At 48.8% G+C, this 18,122-nt stretch overlaps 2 protein-coding genes and 1 long non-coding RNA gene across 23 annotated transcripts in view; 2 read left to right on the top strand and 1 right to left on the bottom strand.

Annotated features, from left to right (window-relative positions):
• Positions 1-7,668, top strand: part of Nod2 (nucleotide-binding oligomerization domain containing 2) — a 40,450-nt gene extending 32,782 nt beyond the window's left edge. For 4 of the 5 annotated variants that reach the window (XM_063277867.1, XM_063277866.1, XM_008772373.4 and 1 more), the window contains 4 exons: positions 1,524-1,607; positions 3,987-4,070; positions 5,801-6,474; positions 6,780-7,594. In XM_063277867.1, coding sequence (XP_063133937.1) covers positions 1,524-1,607; positions 3,987-4,070; positions 5,801-5,873 — 241 coding nt within the window. In that variant the 3' untranslated portion in view covers positions 5,874-6,474; positions 6,780-7,594. 5 annotated transcript variants of the gene reach the window in all.
• A 458-nt stretch (positions 7,669-8,126) lies between these two features.
• Positions 8,127-14,454, bottom strand: LOC120098599 (uncharacterized). Of its 2 annotated transcripts, none has more exons than XR_005496967.2 (4): positions 14,329-14,454; positions 13,229-13,424; positions 11,438-11,669; positions 8,127-10,574 (listed from the first exon to the last, which is right to left on the bottom strand). It is a non-coding gene; the product is annotated as an uncharacterized LOC120098599 (long non-coding RNA). The 2 variants fall into 2 exon arrangements; XR_010060122.1 differs by having other exon boundaries at positions 13,238-13,424.
• Positions 14,455-16,188: 1,734 nt separating this feature from the next.
• Cyld (CYLD lysine 63 deubiquitinase) overlaps positions 16,189-18,122 on the top strand; it is a 59,821-nt gene continuing 57,887 nt past the window's right edge. For 5 of the 16 annotated variants that reach the window (XM_063278097.1, XM_063278096.1, XM_063278098.1 and 2 more), the window contains exon 1: positions 16,189-16,245. The gene's annotated coding sequence lies outside the window, so the exon portion shown is untranslated. The other 11 variants (XM_063278094.1, XM_063278085.1, XM_063278099.1 and 8 more) reach the window with 9 other exon arrangements.

Below are 18,122 nucleotides of genomic sequence, written 5' to 3'. Positions count from 1 at the left end.
CTTCCCTGCAGATAATATGTTTCCATCTCAGAGGAAACTGTTAAACAACTGGAGAGGCCTTGGATCTGAGGAAGCAGCATTCATTATATGCTGATTGGGAATTTCCCCCATCTCTTCTTGGTAGAGAAGAGCTATTGTGAGCTATTGCTTGTAATGATGACTGATTGCTTGTCCAACCCTGGCTATTGCAGAGAGTAGGAAGTGCCATGTTTGCTCTAAGTACATAGCTTCCCACAACAAAACAAGAGTAGTTATCATCATCATCATCATCATCATCATCATCATCATCATCATCATCATTAAAATAGAGAGGAAAGGGACATGGGTATTGGATAGCTGGGTAAAAAGGGACTTTAGCCAAAGAAGATTTAGGAGAGTTAATCTGAGCAAAGACTGATCCACAGATCAGTGCCAGAAACTAGGAGGGGTTCAGGTAGCTCCACCCAGCAACGATGGCAGCAATATTCACAGACAGGAAAAGGAAATAACTGGTTGGCAACAGCTCTCCTCTTGCCTCACTTGGATGTGGTGCAATGAGTTGCTAGCCTGTGACCTGCTGAAGTGTGGCGGCCGTGATTGTCCGAAACCTAGCTCCTCGCTGCAAGAACAGATTCTTGTTAGATCCCACTTCGTTTGCATGCTAAATTAAGTTACAGTTTGCTGCAAGGAACTCAAAAGTATGGAGGCAAAGGCAGGCCAAATTTAGTGTAAGTTAATTCCACCGCATAATAGAAAGCCCAGGAGGCTTTTTTTTCCATCTGTGAAGATTAAGCCAGCAAAGGTTGATTCTCTCGTGTCTGGGAAGTCTGGGGGTAAGCAGTTTAGAGCTGGAGTGGTGTCTAGAGCAGGTTACCAGGGCCTCACCTGTCTCTGTCTCTTCCTGTCCCATCATGCTTAGCGCGTGTCTTCATCTCATGACCAAGGTGCAGCAATTACTTTTGTGTTTCAAGATTCAGTCTCTGTATGGTGCAAGGGCAAGGGACAGGCAGAGCACCTTGCTTGCAGAAGCATTCCTGGAAGCTCCCATCTGTCAGCTTTCCTCGTGTACCCATGATGCTGCATGTGTCACTTGGCCAATTTTGGTTGCAGTGGAGAGCAGAAAACACCATCTTTTTCACGAAAAAGCTTCTCGCACCAAAAAGAAGTTTGGTGTTGATCTAGGAAAGAAAGAGACATTCATAATCTAGGAAAGAAAGAGTATTCATATCTGCTCGAGATGGGGGTTCTTCCCCCCCACCCCAACCCCCTGAGCTGAGGACCAAACCCAGGGCCTTGCGCTTGCTAGGCAAGCACTCTACCACTGAGCTAAATCCCCAACCCCATGATGGGGGTTCATATAGGTGGCACCATGGAACACCTTTGCAAGGCTGTCCCTGGAATTGAGACCTCCCCTCACCCCTCTTGTCTACTCTTATTTTTCTCCATGTTGGGATTCTGTAAAAGAGGAAGTTGACCCTTCCTGACATCCTCCCCCACAGCCAATGTCCCAAGGAAAACTTGAACCTCTTCTCTGTTCTTGGCAGCCTAGAGGAAAACCATATCTGTGACGAAGGGGTGTATTCTCTTGCAGAAGGACTGAAGAGAAATTCAACTTTGAAATTCTTGAAGTAAGTACACCCTGCGACGGGACAATGATGCTCAGTGTGGGGGAAGCGCTTTGCGGTCTGGCTCTGGCTAGCTCTGGAAACCTCACTGAGGTGTCTGGTGGGAGAAGCTTGCCTTGGTCTGGGCACATGAGGATGCCAGCATCCATTGCTTACCTGCATCTGGGTGGTTCTCGGCAACACTGCAGGAAGAAAGGTTTGGTGGGGCGGGAAGGGATGGTGACTGTGGAGGGTGGGTCTGCGGTCAGTTATCACTAAGGAGATTAGAACTCCTGCAACTGGGGCCTTCAGGAGTTGGCAGAACGTTACTTAATCCAAGAGTGGAGGTGCAGGATACTTCTCCTCAAGCTCATGCCTTTTTGCAAGAGTCACGTCTATGGGGTTGTCAGTTCTCCTGAACCTCTCCAGCTTGCTCTGAAGTAGCTGTGCTCGTTCCAAGAGTCTACGTCAGTTCCAAGAGTTCTCAACCTGGGGGGTTGCAACCCTTTTGGGGGTTCTAACAACTCTTTCACAGGGGTCATCTGAGACCATCGGAAAACACAGATATTTACATTACAACTCATAACAGCAGCAACATTGCAGTTATGAAGTAGCAAGGAAAATAATTTTATGGTTGGGAGTCACCACAACGTGAGGAATGGTTTTTTTTTTTTTTTCTTTTTTTCGGAGCTGGGGGCCGAACCCAGGGCCTTGTGCTTGCTAGGCAAGCGCTCTACCACTGAGCTAAATCCCCAGCCCCGTGAGGAATGGTTTTAAAGGGTTGCAGCATCGGGAAGGGTTGAGAACTGCTGCTCTCGAGTGTGACAGATCTGAGCAAGCAACTCTCAAATTAGAAGTACAAGTCAAGGGAGCATGGATGGTCAGGCTGATGAATGTGTCTGCTGTATGATTCATATATCCTCCTCCCCCCAAGGGTCACCGACGCTCAGGCAGACGGGCCATTTGGATGGCCACCTCTAGTAGTATCCCTTGACGTGTTAGGTGGTTTGAGTGCTAGTGTTTGCTCATGTGTGTGTTCAGCCATTGATTGGAGAAATGCTGGCACACTCATCTGTATGCATTCACATAGGAAGTGTTCCTAGCACAATTCTTATGTCAGGTGGCTAGGGCTGAGCAGGCTCACCTTCTCCCACCTCTCCTATTCTAACGCCGGAGACAGATGGCAAGCCAAAGGCTCATTGGGAGGTGGACGTGCCACGGGTGTGTGCGTGCATGGGGTTGTTGTCCTTTGGACAAGGCCTCTCTAATAAGGTGTATTTGAATTCGGACTGGGAAGGCTCCAGTTACACAGGGAATCATAGCATGCATGGACCAGCAAGCACTATTGGAGTGCCGTGGGCCCTCGGGACTCACTGATCAAGTGTGGATGTGGCATGTTTGTCCTTCCTTGTTGCCACACTTGATCTGAAAGGAGGCCAGGCAGAGGTGGGGAGTGTCTTGTGTCACCCGTTGCCAGATATTCAGCGTCCTGAGTAGTAATAATTACCCTATACCGATTTCTTCATCATAACTATATCCATATAGCTGTATTATTTATATCTCTCTATAATGTGAGATGTTAAAGGCAGAGGGAGAAAGAGAGAGGGGGGAGGGAGGGAAGGAGGGGGAGGGAGGGCAGGAGAGAGAGAGAGAGAGAGAGAGAGAGAGAGAGAGAGAGAGAGAGAGATCTCATCTTCCTTTTCCAGTGTCTTCTCTGCCAACTGTTGGTTGGAGTCCAGCCTTCACAGGCAGGCAGCCTCCTTGGACAGATGCCTTAGTTGCCTCAAGTGTAAAGGGGTAGTAACTGGCCTCCTCATGGGTTCTTACTCATGTAAGTAGGTAGAGAGTTGGCACACAGGAAAAGCTCAGCACACACTGGTGCGGTCCTTGGCGTTGCCTTGACGGTAGATGTACAAACAGGCCCGTGCTGGGGATGAAGGCAGATGGGCAGTAGTTCTTAGAAGGCAAGGAGCCAAAGTTCCCATTGTGGATCAGCTCCTATACCAGCCTTTGCCTCTGACTTAGGCTCCCACACATCATTGTTTTTGAGTTACTACTTCTTGTCAGTGAGGTGCTGGGCCAAGAGTTCTTGCTATGTCATTTTCTGTTCATGTCTTATTCTCCGTGAGGCGGGTTCTTCCTTATTCAGATGAATTTGCTGAAGACTGAACAGCAAGTGGTAGGGGTTGGATCTGAACCCTTGGAAGCCTGGCAATGAGCTATGGAGCCCTTAAGCCTTTCCCAGGGTGTCTAGTTTGGTGAGAGGGAGAGGGGCTCTCTTTATAGAAGCATTGGCCCTCATGGGTCATCTCCCAGGGCTGGTACAGCAGGCTTCCTGGAACCGGATGGGCTCAGTGGAGAACTAAATCTTATAGTGGCTCATCTTGTCTACTTCTCTTCCAGACTGTCCAACAATGGCATTACCTACCGGGGCGCAGAAGCCCTCCTGCAGGCCCTTAACAGGAACAGCACTGTTCTGGAGGTTTGGTAAGGTCCCTGGGGAAACTTCTTTGCCTCTCCAAGCCTTGTTTTTCAAATCCAGGAAGTGAAATGAGAGGAGAGAGGAAGGTGGACTTTTGAAGATCAGTTTTGATCAACATTTGGTATTATTCTGTCTAGATCTCTGTCTGTAAAGGAAATCTGTATCTTCAAATGGGGCCAGTTCTGCTTCAAATAGTGTTGGGTGTGGTGGGGTCTAACTGATCCCAGTGCCATGAGGTTGAGTTCTGGGTCAGCCTTGGTTACAGTGAAACGAGGGAGGGAGGGAGGGAGGGAGGGAGGGAGAGAGAGAGAGAGAGAGAGAGAGAGAGAGAGAGAGAGAGAGAGAGATTGATTTGGTTAGATAATTAAAGCAATAATCCCACCCACCCTTCTGGCCATAATCTCTGCTTCCATTTATTGAGGACAGAAGACCCTTAGCACCTCTGAATTCTGGAGGTTACACAGGGTAGCGACTACAGTATGGTCCATAGCACTAAAAGATACAGTCCTTCATGTGCTTGAAAAAAGGGATCAAGATTCAACCTGGTTTAGGCTCCACACATCATGAGAAAAAGTTACTTCTCTAAGGTTCTGTATTTCAGATCGGGTATAATGTGGTACACGCCTGTGATCCCGGTACTAAGGAGGGTAGAGTCTAGGCAAGCTCCTGTCTCCAAACAAAGCAAGCATGTTTTTCAGTATTTTCTCAAGAGTGCTGTCAACTCTGGGGCCCTATTTTCTCTGTCCCCTGCTTGCCCACTGCCCTCCCCTCCACCACCCCAGACAGAATCTCATATGGCCCAGGCTGGCTTCCAACTCACTGTGTAGCAAGGATAAACTCCTAATTCTTCTACCTCTGCCTCCTAAGTGTTGAGATTACAGGTGTGCACCACCATGCGTGGCTTAGAGTCCCGTTCCCAATGTCAGACATTTAGCTAGAGGAGAGGCGGGCAGACTCTCAGAGCTGACTACAGACCCACAAGGCCTCTTAGCTAGAACGGGTCCCAATTTGAGCTTGTGTTTCATACGATAGCAAACAGACCTCAAAACAGTGAAATGAAAACCAAAGCTTCTGAAATCGCTTGAGCTGGAGACAGCCCTTCCTGTGTAGTCCACTTCCTGTGCAGCCTCATAGCTGGTGAGGCCAAGTAGTCTAGCATTTAAGACAGTTACTGCATTGCTGTTGGGTTTTGTTTTTTGTTTTTGTTTTTTTGTTTTTTAATAATTGCATAGTCCTAAGAAACGTCCTCTTCCATCTTCAAGGTGTAGACCAGCCTCAGGCTGATCGTAGGGCTCTGACGTGCCTCGCTGATTCTGGGTGGGCACAGACTTAACTCACTTCACTGTTAACAGATGTGATTATTACCTGAACAACAGTAACCGGCCTTGGGGAGTCTGTAGTTGGCATGGCCCAGTGTTGTGCACTGTGCCCATCATGGAGCCTTGATCATTCTGTGGGATAGTCGGGAACAGCCTTGGACGGCTGATGGTAGAATCAGAACTGTCAAAACAGAACCCCCTTCCAGCTCCTGAGCCTGAGGTTGGGGCTGAGCATTAGCCCCGCCCCCACCCCACCCCACCCCGGCTCCCCATCGTCCATCCCCACCCCTGCCGTGTCCTCCCCCACCTCTCCCTACCCTATGCAAGATATAAGGTTTAAAGATGGCTACTTTCCTTGCAAGCCTTCACTCACTCCTCTCTCTCCACTCAGAACTCACTTCCTTTCATCCCTGCAGGCTCCGAGGGAACACATTCTCTCCGGAGGAAGCCCAAACACTCAGTTCCAGTGATGCCAGACTCCTGCTGTGACCTCTCAGCCTGTGAGTGGGCGATGGAGGCCTGGACTCTGGAGGATGCATAACATCAGGATGTATCCCTGTGTTACTCAGGGCTGGATTTTGTTTTTCTGGGCTCAGTATAGTCACCTTCGGCTAGCAGAGAAAGGCACCCCAGTGCCTTCTGGAATTGACTTTTCCCAAGGAGGCATGATGGTTGGTCTTGGTTGTTAACTGAACTGACTTAAGAGACTCGTGAGAGGAGAGGACCCCCGTTTCTGCCTCTAGAGAGGATCATCATGTAGGACTAGCAACTGGAAGGGGAAAGATCCTCACTGCATGTGGGTTATGCAACCCTCCGCGTGCCCCACGGGGGAAGTTGAAGGAGGAGGAAGAAAGCGGGTTCGTGAGCTCCTCTTCTGAGTGAGGACATTTATGGCTGCTGCTGTCATGTTTGAACACCAGACTCCAGTGTCGTTGGCGTTTCAACATAGACCAGTGATGGTTTAGGGAGTTTCAGGCCTGAAGCTTGATGGAACTCTGGCTGGGGGATCTGTCGTGCTTCTTCGGCTGGGCAGTTAGCAGGTTCTCTGCCCTTCCAGATGGCCACTGTTGGACTACCCAGTCCGGGTGGTGTAAGTGAATCCAAGAAATCCCTTTCTTCCTCCCTCCCTCCCTCCCTCCCTCTTTCCCTTCCCCCTCCCTTCCCCTCCCTCCCTCCCTCCCCTTTCCCTTTCCCCTCCTTCCCTCCCTTTTTCCCTTCCCCCTCCCTTCCCCTCCCTTCACCCTCCCTACCTCCCCTTTCCCTTTCCCCTCACTCCTCCTCCTCCCTCCCCCTCCCTCCCTCCCTTCCCATCCCTCTCTCCCTCCCACCCTTGGGTCTGTTCTTCAGGTGAACTCTGACTAATGAACATGCTTTTATTCTCTTGTTCTTTTCTAGACTCCAAGCATGGGAGATGAGTTCAAGAAGATCCCTCGGTTACTATGTTGCTGGCTTCTGGCTGGGTGGCCAGGGTTCTGATGGGGGTCAGTGGGACGCTTGGACATTAACTGAGTGCCTGTTGTTGTGGAGACCTGGATCCATGTAGAAGACCCCTCCCTCCTCTTTTTTTAAGGAGGAGTATTCAGGAAGCAGCTCTGTTCATGTCTGAATTCAGCTTACCCTCTAAGGCCGTCCCACTCCGTAACCCCCCACTCCCCCTGCATGAGGCCTAAAGGGCCTCCACTCAGACAACCAACCTGATACCCTGCTCTCTTTTCTCAACACAAACAACAGCCATTTGCCCTCAGGATGTTCTAGATTTACAAGGAAAACTGGGACCACACTGCAGCCAGGATCACACATGACCTTTGGTTTCCAGTAACATCAATTACTCCATGGCTAAGCCTTTGGAATCAGTTCCTCCCCCAACTGCAGCTCTTTAGAATTAATCTGGGCCAGAATTTCAAACAACCCCACCAGGCCCTGAGCCACTGCCTGTGAACTGAACTGTGAATATGGACTTCTGAAACATATTCATGAAAGACAGCCCTTCTTATTTATGACAGAATGCTTTAGGACATAGAGTTGGTGGGGGGGGGCGGGTTTGGAGGTTTGGAGGGGACAAAGCCAAGCCTTTTCTTCTGAGCAAAGTCTTTTTGTGTTTTTTTTTTTTCAAAATCTCACCTTTGTAATTATTTAATTATACACATTTTTCTACCTTTCATTTTATTTTGTGCAAAAGTGGGTTAATATTTATAAATGACATTGCTTTACTTTGAGTTGGTGCTTTTTACGGAGGATGCGATCATGAACTTCCTGCTATAAATAATCACAGAGGTGAAAGCTATTGAGTTACCCCAAAGCTGTTCGTTGTGACGAAACAGTTAAAAATATCCCCGAACTTGTCAAATTTTTAAAGTACCACACTATACAAGGGGGACAATGTTGTTTCTACTGGGTAATTTATTGTCTAATGCAAAAAAGCCATTCTTAGAAATAGCTGGCAGTTCAGACACATTTGGCTTCAACCTAGTGGAGTCTAACCCAACTGTGAAATGTGAAGCTGTTCTGGAGTCTCACAGGGCCCATGGGGGCAGCCCTCTGGGCCTTCCTTAGTTCTCTCTGGGTGGCTGCAGGAGTAGGTGTCTTTTAACATGAAGAAGGCAGGCATGTGGCTTGCCCCTGCCAGCAGCCTCCTGCATTGGCCTCACAGACACAAGACTTAGCCATTTGCTATCAGCGTGCACAGGGTGGCTGCTGGTTATGGTAGGTCCCTGCTTCCTTACAGGCTTTTGTGTGTCTGGCTTGCTGGGGCATCTCCCTGGATGTTTGTGCGAGAGTATCTCCATGGGCTCTCTTTGTTCCTGCCTGCATGGTTGTTGGTTCAGATGATCAGGGGGAGGAGGGGTGAGACCACTTTCTCTAAGGAGAGGATGTAACACCATCGGCACAGCATGGTTTTGGATGGAAGCTCATCTTTAGTAATAATTTATCAACTAGTTATGTCAGAACAGACGGCCATTGTCCTTGTCCTCAGATCACCGGCATGAGGGCAGAGGGACAGATGGGCAGAAAGCAGGTCCATTGAAAGTACATGGATAAAATAATACTTTTCTATTAAAATACGAGGAAGGAAACTAGCTAGGATTTAAATGTTCCTCTGAGGCTCGTATGCTGATGGTGTGGCGCCCGACTTGTTGGAAGTAGAACAGAGGAAGTGGAACCTGACAGAAGTGAGGTCACCTGGGGATTGTGCCCTTCAAGGGATAGCAGGACCTCTGACCCTTTCTGACCTTCCTTGCTTCTTGAGGTGAACAGATTGCATTGCCATATTTCTGCCTTGACATGCTGCACGGTGGCAGGGCCACGGATAGAAACCTCTTAATCTGTGAGCCAAAATAAATGTCTCCTCCTTGTGTGCTGCCCATCTGAGGCACACATTACTTCCTCAAAGGAAAGCTGGGCTACTTAGAAATAAACAGACACCAGGCCCAAGGAGCTTTCTTCTCACGAGTCGAGAATATCGTCTTCGTGGGAAGGAGCTGACCAGGCCACCAGTGAGTGGGCAGAGAGGCTTTCCGTGCCATAGAGCTATTTGTACAAAGACTCCTGCAGCGAAGGTCCTGGAATGAACATCAGGTTTGAGTAATAGTCCCACAAAGGCATCAGGTTCTAGTCCCTAGAGCCTTCCCTAGCAGAAAGGACTTTGTAGGTTTTCATGAAATGGGGTTGGTGGTGACCATGAGTTACCTGGTTGGTCCTACACTCAGTCACACACATGTGTTCTTATGGGAGAGAGACAGCTGAAGCAGATGGCCTTGAAGGCCATAAAAGGGTTAAAGAACTAATTATTTCAGGTCTGAAAGCTGGGAATGACGGGATGTCAGATGCCCCCTCAGAGCCCCTGAGGGAGCCTAGTTCACTTAGAACTTACAGGTGTTGGGGTAATTTATGTCTCTTTCGGGCCTAGGATTTAGGGTGGTCCGCTGCATCTCTAGGGAATGAACACATTCTGCCCGTTCTGAGTCAAGGAGAGGATGCCAATAGATGGGCTTGCAAAGGTTGGTAGGACCAGTTCTCAAGGCCACGATCAAGCATTTGGTCTTGACCTTGAAATAGAGGTAAGTGCTGTGGTATATGTCTGTAATCCCAGAACTCACGAGGCTCAATGCATTTGAATCTAGCTTGGGCTATGAGGTGAGAATATGTATGTATGTATGTATGTATGTATGTATGTATGTATGTATGTATATATGTGTGTATGCATGCATGGATGTATGTATGCACACATGTATGCATGTATGTATATATGTATGTATGTAAAATAAGGCCAAACTATTGGAGTGTTCTAAGCAGGGAAGATATGATCTAACTTTCCTTTAACAAAGAACTTCATTCTCAGGTGGAAATGTGACCCAAATTCATAAGGGTGAGGACAAGAGGAAGAAATGGGAAGGAGACTGAGGAGCTTAGGGTAGGCTGGGTATAGAAGAGGCAGAACTAGGAGGATGGACCCCAGAGATCCTTTGGAGGCAGATGCACAGGGGCCTAGGGAAAGGGAAGTCTAGAATGACAGTTCTGAGCCCCTGGGGGCTGGGACAGCAAGTAAGATGAGCTCAGAAGGAAGAGACTTCTGCTTTGGAGAGTCAAGTTTCCTAGGCCTTAGAGAACTTAGTTATTCTTCTGAGCCTGGAGCCCAAGGAGGGCAATGCCAGAGAGAATGGGGTGGGTTTCCTCAGCACCAAAATGAGTTCTTAGGACAATCCAAGGAGAGGTTAGGAGGGAATAAGAGACCAAAGCCAAGTGGAGTTCACACTAGTAATACTAGCAGGACTAAATGAGAGAGAGAGAGAGAGAGAGAGAGAGAGAGAGAGAGAGAGAGAGAGAGAGAGAGAGAGAAAGAGAGAAAGAGAGAGAGAGAGATTACAAAGACCCAGACAAACCTTGGTAGGAAATTCTGCCAGAGTTCAGTGATGAAGAACTTTCCAGACTTTCAGAAGACAGCATTGAAGGGACTCTTGGGCCTGAACAACCAGTGGACTTGAGTTCTTAGTGTTAAGTTTCTTCAGCTGAGAGGTTCCCGGAGAAGCACGTGGGCTTATAGTCGTTGGTTTAGCCTGGCGCTTTCAGATTTCCCATGTGGCCCAAAGTACCTAATTCTTGTGTGCAGAATAAAAGGTACCAGAGCAGGAGATTTTTCTAGATTTTAGTTTAGGAAACTTTTCAGACTTCAGACATAGGCATCGCGTGACCCTGGGAAGAAAGAATTATTTTTTCTTTTTTTTTCTTTCGGAGCTGAGGACCGAACCCAGGGCCTTTAAGCGCTCTACCACTGAGCTAACTCCCCAACCCCGAAAGAATTCTTGAGTTATTCCTCTCACCCTACTTCAGCCTCCTCCTCCAGAGTCAGGAAATAAGAGACTGAAATGAATATGTGGCATTGAAATGTGATCAAAAGGCTGGAGGTGTGGCTCGGTGGGAAAGCACTTGCTAGCCTGTGTGCAGGCAGGGTTGGGTCTCCATTAGTGAAAACAAAGACAAAAACAAAAAAACCAAAACAAACAAACAAACCCCCAAACAAAGAAGAAACCTGAGTAGTGGAACTGTGTCTGAGGCAAGCTGTGTCTAGACCAGAGTTTAAATGCTTTGCTGCAACGATGTATCCCCTGTGAGTCTCCTCCCACTCAGCTGGCCCAGCTTAATGGGTTAAGTTCCGCAGTCAATGTTCCTGAGTTCCCGAGAGAAGCTCAGCCTCAGATTTGGAATAGTGGCTACAGGTCATCTGGGACATGCGGGCTGAGCTGAGCAATTTCCGGTGTGAGAGTTCCATCCAGACAGACTACCACTGTGTAGACTGGAAACCCGAGCTCTTTAGCTGTGCTCCCCTGACATACCTGTTGTTTTGGCTCTAAATTTAATCACAACCTATAATTACTTTCTCCAATAGCCCACGAGCTAATCCTCTAAGCACAGCTCTCCTCCGTCAGTCATCCATTCAAAATACTGGAACAACTTCCTTCTTTTATTGGTCTCTTTCCAAGCTCTTTATCTCTATCTATCTATCTATCTATCTATCTATCTATCTATCTATCTATCTATCTATCTATTTATCTTACATTCTGCAGTGATTCCCAGGCTGAGATCTTCCTGCCACAGCCTTTCTCCTGCTTGGGTGACAAGTGTGTACCGTCATGCCCAGCTAGCTTCTTTCTTGGCCCCCTTCGGCTCCATGTTCTTCTGTCTCCACCGCTTCTTGCTCACTGCTTTCCTACCCAGGAAACGAGGCCTCATGTCTGTAGCAGTCCCCTAGCTGTCTCCTTGCTTCTTTCCCCGGCCTGCAGAGTGAGCCTAGTAGAAACAACACCAGTCAACATTAGCCACACTCTGCTCTAAGCCCTCTGCGACTTCCCAGTCAGGGCAGAGTAAAGTCAAGGTCTCCTGCTAACCATTCTGGGTCTGTTCCAGGGTACCCGTTGTCATGGACACCATGTTCTCTAAACTGTTCCTTTGCTGAGGGTGTCTTTGCTGCTTACACACACACACACACACACACACACACACACACACACACACACACACACACACACACACACACAGAGTTGCCTGGTTATTCCTATGGTGCCACTATTCCCTGTACCTATTTCCTTGAGGTTTTTAATAACCACTCCCTTGAGGACATCCTTCCTTGAACAGCACGCCCCTCCCCTTTATCCCCCCACCCCTACCTCTCTCCAGGGCTTCTCAGTGTAGACTCTTTGAGTGCTATTTGCCTCTTTCTTCTTCATATAGAGTTTGGCTCTTTACTGTCCCTTTTTTTTTTTTTTTTTTGGTTCTTTTTTTCGGGGCTGGGATTGTCCCATGTTTTAAAGACCTAATTGCGCATCTATGGCTCTATTGGGAGGCAATGGAGCCTTTAAGAGCCAGAGCCTAAAGGGAGGTCTTCTGGTCATTTGGGCTGTGCCTCTGACAGAGATATTGGGACCCTGGCTCTTCTTCATGTCTCTTTTGCTCCTTGACTACCACAGGGAAGAAACTGACACCGTATAATAGTTTGATACCATAGGTTCAAAGCAACTGATCAAAGCAACCATGAAACCTCCGAGCCAATAGAGAGCCTTCTTCCTTACAAGTTAATTTGCTCATGTATTCTGTCATAGTAACAGAAGGCTGCCATACTTGAGAGCAGAGGTCAAGCCCATTACAGTGCCCCATGGGGTACACAGCACATAGTAGGCACTTTTAACTAAGTGAAGCGCTCCCTTAGCCTGTTGCCTGCATGTTTATGTGTGCATGCCTGCATGTCTGGTGCCCTCAGAGTTTAGAAGAAGGCACCAGACCCCCCTAGAACTGGAGTCATAGGTGGTTGTGACCCACCACGTGGGTACTAGGACTTGAACCTGGGTCCTCTGAAGGAACAGCAAATGCTCTTTTTTAAAAATGGGAGCAGAAACCAAAGCAGGTTCTGCTACAGCTTCCTTCACAGGGGAGGACGGCTGCACTGGACATGAGACCAGGCTTAGCGTGTGCACTACTCCAGATGGGTTCCAGTTGTGACACGAATGTGTCAGAGAAGAGCACTAAGCTTTTTCCTCTATGTGCTTTAGACTCAGCCACAGAAATCACTCACCACTGATAATAATACTGATAACCTCTCAAATAGGGGAGCAGTGGCTCAACTGGGCTAGCTTAAGGATGATTAAAGAAATTCTTCTCATCTCATTGAAATGAGCTTTTCAGTGGTCAGAGTAAAAGCGTCCAGATGGAGACCTCAGGTGTGCCAGGAATCCCTTTTCCGGAGGCAAGTACATCTGTGACAGAGGGTATTCAGCTCCCCACCCATGATCAAGACACCATGGTGGGCTTCTTAGGAAAAAGCAACGGTACCCTATCCCGACCTGCAGGGATACCTGGTCTACCTAGCCTTTGTGGTTCAGAGTCACGGTCACTGAATTGGGAACACAACCGGAATCATAGAGGCTGGATGCGTGACTGGTAATCACCATTCCCGGGGTGGGAGGAGGGGCAGAGGATTGCGGCGAGGCAGGGACACCAGACGTCCACTTCGGATTGCTTTAAATACAGATGTGGAGTAAGCAGAAAAATCTGAAATAAACACAGGACTTGGTGAGGCCTGGGGTAGCCCCTGGGAGGTACTGAGCAAGCAGGGTCTATGTCATGGGCAAGCCAGCACTACTGTGAATCTCCCAATAACTCCTAAAAATCTACCTGGATGCAGTCTAGAGAGGACTGCACCCAATTCAATGGCTATGCAATGGGACTCCTACACATGTAAGGTGAGAAGCTTAGGATTACATTCACAACTGGGCTGAAAACCCTTCCAGGAGTCCCACCGCTGTAGGCATGAGGACCCACCTGGCCCTGAGGCAGCACGCTATGCTATGCAGACAGCACTATTCCCTTCTCTGTTTCTTCCTCACATCCTGCACTTCCTGTTCCGGGTGTGGTGTCCCCTCCCCTTGCTGACATTCCTCATTGCTCTCTCACTCCGCAGGAACCTTTTCAGGCTGCCTCCGAGGGCACCGCACCGCTCCCTTCTCAGAGTTCCTAGACTGTTTTTTTTCCAAACTTCGACTGAGCTGTCAATAGTTACAGGGGAGGAGGAGCGATACCCTGCTTCGCTCTCCCAGGAAGGCAGACCGGGCATTCCTCTTGTCTACCTAGATAGGTTTCTGGTGGCTGCTCAGCTACTTAACCTGATCTGCATGGAACCAAGGCCAAGCTGGATGGGACAGGCTGAGGGTAGGGAAGCCAGAGGTGATGAGTGGGGCCTGGCGTCGTCTGAAACGACAGCTGGTAGAGTTTGGTCTTCTGGGTCTTACTCGAAGGGAAGATTGTGGAGGTATGGTAAGCACTTTGGTCAGAGATACCACTAAAACACAGGGGAGGAAACAGTTGCCGTGTGACTGAGGGGAGCTATTTTCCCCACTCTGGGCCTTAATCTCCCTTTTATCAAATGAGAGCCTGAACGATGAGCTGCAAATAATACCTAGTGTGATGATGACATCGTTCTCCTGTGTCAGATCATGGTGGGTACACAGCTTCAGCGTCGTGACTGCTCAATTCGAGGCAGCCAGTACCAACTGACCCGGAATGGCGACGAAGAAGAGCCTGCATGTAAGGTTTGGCTGAGCTGATGATCTTGGATGAAGTCAGGTCCTGACCCCCGGTGCAGTGAGCACAGAGAGCCTTTGTCAAGAGGACGGGGGAGGGGAGGAGAAGTGAGGTACGCGGTCACCTGTACCAGATGCCACTACCAGAAAGGACAAAAAGATGCTTCAACCAGGAGCGGCAAATCATGTCTCCAGGAGCCCCGGGGCAATGAGCAGGAGAGAAAGGATTTGAGGAGAGAAGACAGAATGGGAGGACTCTGGCAATCTGGAGAAGATAGGACTGCTTGACTCACTAAAAGATTCCCAAAGCCCACTTCCTCAACTCTTTTCCTTATTGGATGGAGTCAAGCAAAACCAGTGTTCAGGCTGAGATGTTCTCCTACACAGCCAGGTTGGATCTCCGAATCCTGTCCGTATCATGGGAGGATTCAGGTCCTCAGGGGAATGTTGTCTAAGGTCACCGCGTGTCACTAATGATCTATATCATGTTGCTTGAGCTCTGGAGGCCGGCAACAGGATATGTGTATACCAACGAAAGACAGGAGAGAGTTGAGGCTTCAGTTTTCAAAAGATGCCAATTTCATCGGGGAGAGGAGTGGTGAGCTTTAACTGTTAGTAAGCACCCATCTGCTGCTTCTATGTTCTTATTGGTTTCCGTTCTTTGGATTTTCAGAAACACGGCAGTCTCCACTGGGGAAATTTGTGTCATGATTAAACACACACACACACACACACACACACACACACACACACACACACCTCACTTTCTCAGTATTAATTACCTTTCTCATAATTAGTAGTTAAAATGTCAAAAGAGAAGGAATTAATTAAGAGGACTATCCAGTGAAGCGAGGCATGTGCTGCCAGGCTGCCAGGCTCTGGGGCTGATTATAAAAAAAAGAGTTTCATTAAATATTTTGAGCACTTTTGGGAGTCAGAATCCTTCCTTCTAATTGAAAGATCCTTCACTATATCCTCAATTCCGGCTGGTGGCCAGGGACGCAGTCCTGGGTAAGGTAGAGGGTCGAAAGCCTTTCTTTATCCTTAGGAGACTCTCTCCAACCTGAGAGAGGTGGCCACAGAAGTTCAAAAAACAGCAGGTTTCCCAGACCCCATGTTAGGGCAGAAAGAGCTTCAGTTTGTCCAGAAAGCCTACTGTTAAAAAAAAAAAAATACAAAAAAAAAAAAAAAAAAAGGGGGTTGGGGACTTAGCTCAGTGGTAGAGCACTTGCCTAGGAAGCGCAAGGCCCTGGGTTCGGTCCCCAGCTCCGAAAAAAAGAGCCAAAAAAAAAAAAAAAAAACAGAAAGCCTACTGTTAGGAGATACTTATGAAGCATTTCACAATAATCCGGTAAGACAGGTGGTACTAACACCTCCATTCTACAGATGAGGAAATTGAGGCTCAGCACGGTTGGGAGCTCTCCATGTTACATGTTGAGAAACTGAGAAAGAAAACATTGACTCTAGGTGTGATTCTAAGCTTTGCTCTTTCATGGAATCCTGAAAACTATTCTCAGTTCTCCTCTGGATCTCTTCCCACCTTAGTTTTGACAACTAAGCCAAGAGCCAAGACCTGCGCAAGGAGGGTGGAGCTGGGAGCACAGCGCCCCGCCCAGATGTGGTTCCAGCCAATGGTGACGTGGCACCGGCAGCCTTTTGCCCAATCAGCCATCGCTCCTCGCCCCCACTATTTCTCCTCTGCTCCGCCCTTTCGCTTTTCCTTTGGCTCCACCGAGCTTGACCAAGCGGAAAGTCCCTTCTGCTAGCACCGTGCCGGCAGCCATTGGAAGAAGGTCTGTTACAGGAATAACCAATCAGATCGCGCGCAGGGACGGTTCTCTGGATGTGATTGGCTAGCGTGGCTTCTATCCTCCCCGCCCCCGCTCCTCCCTCCCCGCGGGCGGTTCGGAGGCGGGGCAGGTGGGGGCGGGCCCAGGTAGCAGGTTCGGCTGCGCGGGGGCCCGCGCGCCTGAGGTAAATACTGGGGTGGTGGGTGTGGGGTGCCGGGCCGGCCCGGGACGCCGGTTCTGAAGCCTGGGCTGCGGCGCTGGGCGGCGGCCGAGGCGGGTGAGTGTGCGCGGCCGCGCGGCTGAAGCTAGGTCTCTAGTGTTCCTGCCCTGCCTCGGGCGCCTTGAGCGGCGGAGGCGACCGTCGGGCCTCAGCGCCCGCCCGTTAGCTGCCCCGGGCCGACGAGCTTCTGACGTCAACCGCGGCTGCCCACCTCCAGCCTCCCGGAGGGCTCCCGAGTCGCGGGACTCCTGCACCGTAGGGCTTGGGTAGGAGCAGCACAGGACTCAGTCTCTCTCTCTGGCCCGCCGTCATTGACAGATGGGGAAACTGAGGCCGGATCCTACCTGGCTTCCAAAGGCTGCAGGAGGCAGGGGAGTCTCTGGTTATGGTACCTCACGCCTGTGCTGTTTTGTGGGGTGTTGATGGCTTCGCTCCCGGAAGAGCAGCCTGTCCTCGCTAATGGCGTGTTTTGCTTTTTCTTTCAGTTTCTCTGGTCTAGGGGGGAGGATGGTTTTGCACAGTTGTGTAGTTGGAAGGTGCAACTGACCGGTTGAGACAGGTACCTTTCTTTCCTTTTATTATTATGGTCAGCCTTGTAGGAGGACGCCAAGTCCTGAATGATCACGGTCTTGAACTGAGTTCATTTGGGTCAGGTGCCAGGTTATTCATGTCCTTGGCATCTTTTTCTGTTCCACCCCTTGGCATTTGCATGTTTTAGGGGTTTGTCATCCTCTAGCCACCAAGCCTTGACATCTCCCAACCCCCCACCATCCCCTCCACCTTCCTCTCTCTAATTTTCCCTGGAAAGTTGTCTCCTTAGAGGAGCATTCATTCATACCTTGCTTTGTGTGTCTGTGCTGGGGCTAATCAGCGATTCCTAATAAGATTGCTCATTTTTGTAATCATTGACTCCAGAGAAGAATGTAGGCATCAAGAGGGCGTGCATTCTAGCATCCATCTCCTGCACACCCCCTCATACCTCAAGTAGGTTGAATGGCCCCCAAGAATTTAGCCTGCTGCTCCCCGCTGGGTAGTGGGTGGATTTGCACTAGAACAGTATGAAGGAAAAATGATTTGCTGGAAATTCTTAGTGAAGTTCATGTAATTTGAATGTTGACAGCACTCAGAACATTCTCTAATGTTCTGCTGAAAAAATTTAAGGTATTCTTTCAAAGAGAGCCTTGTTTGGACTGGTAACTTGTGAGATGAGCTGATAAGACCAGGGACTTGTTATGTAAAAATGACATATTAAACAGAAGATACCTAAATGTGGTTAAGTGATTTAAGGAAGTCTTTAGTACTTGAAGAAAGAGGGCAGTAATTACCCTGCTCCTCAAACTAGACTTAGTGTTTTGCTCCCAGCTTGTATACTGTGATCTTAAAATTTTTAGTTTCAAATGAAGTTCCAAGCAACCTGGTTTCATAATCGTGACATTTTTCCTTACTTATATGTGTAGCAGCATGGTATCAAATTGATTGTCATTTTTCTTCCCCAAAGAATTAATGATATTTTAGGCAAAAGTCATGTTTCTCTGTTTCTTGGATCTTATTCTTTTTTTTTTTTTTTTTTTTGGTTCTTTTTTTCGGAGCTGGGGACCGAACCGAGGGCCTTGCGCTTCCTAGGCAAGCGCTCTACCACTGAGCTAAATCCCCAACCCCT

The sequence above is a fragment of the Rattus norvegicus genome, chromosome 19 (assembly GCF_036323735.1).
Source record: "Rattus norvegicus strain BN/NHsdMcwi chromosome 19, GRCr8, whole genome shotgun sequence".
NCBI classification, from domain to species: domain Eukaryota; kingdom Metazoa; phylum Chordata; class Mammalia; order Rodentia; family Muridae; genus Rattus; species Rattus norvegicus.
Note: the sequence above shows the minus strand (reverse complement) of the source record. Positions and strands in the feature narration are given on the sequence as shown.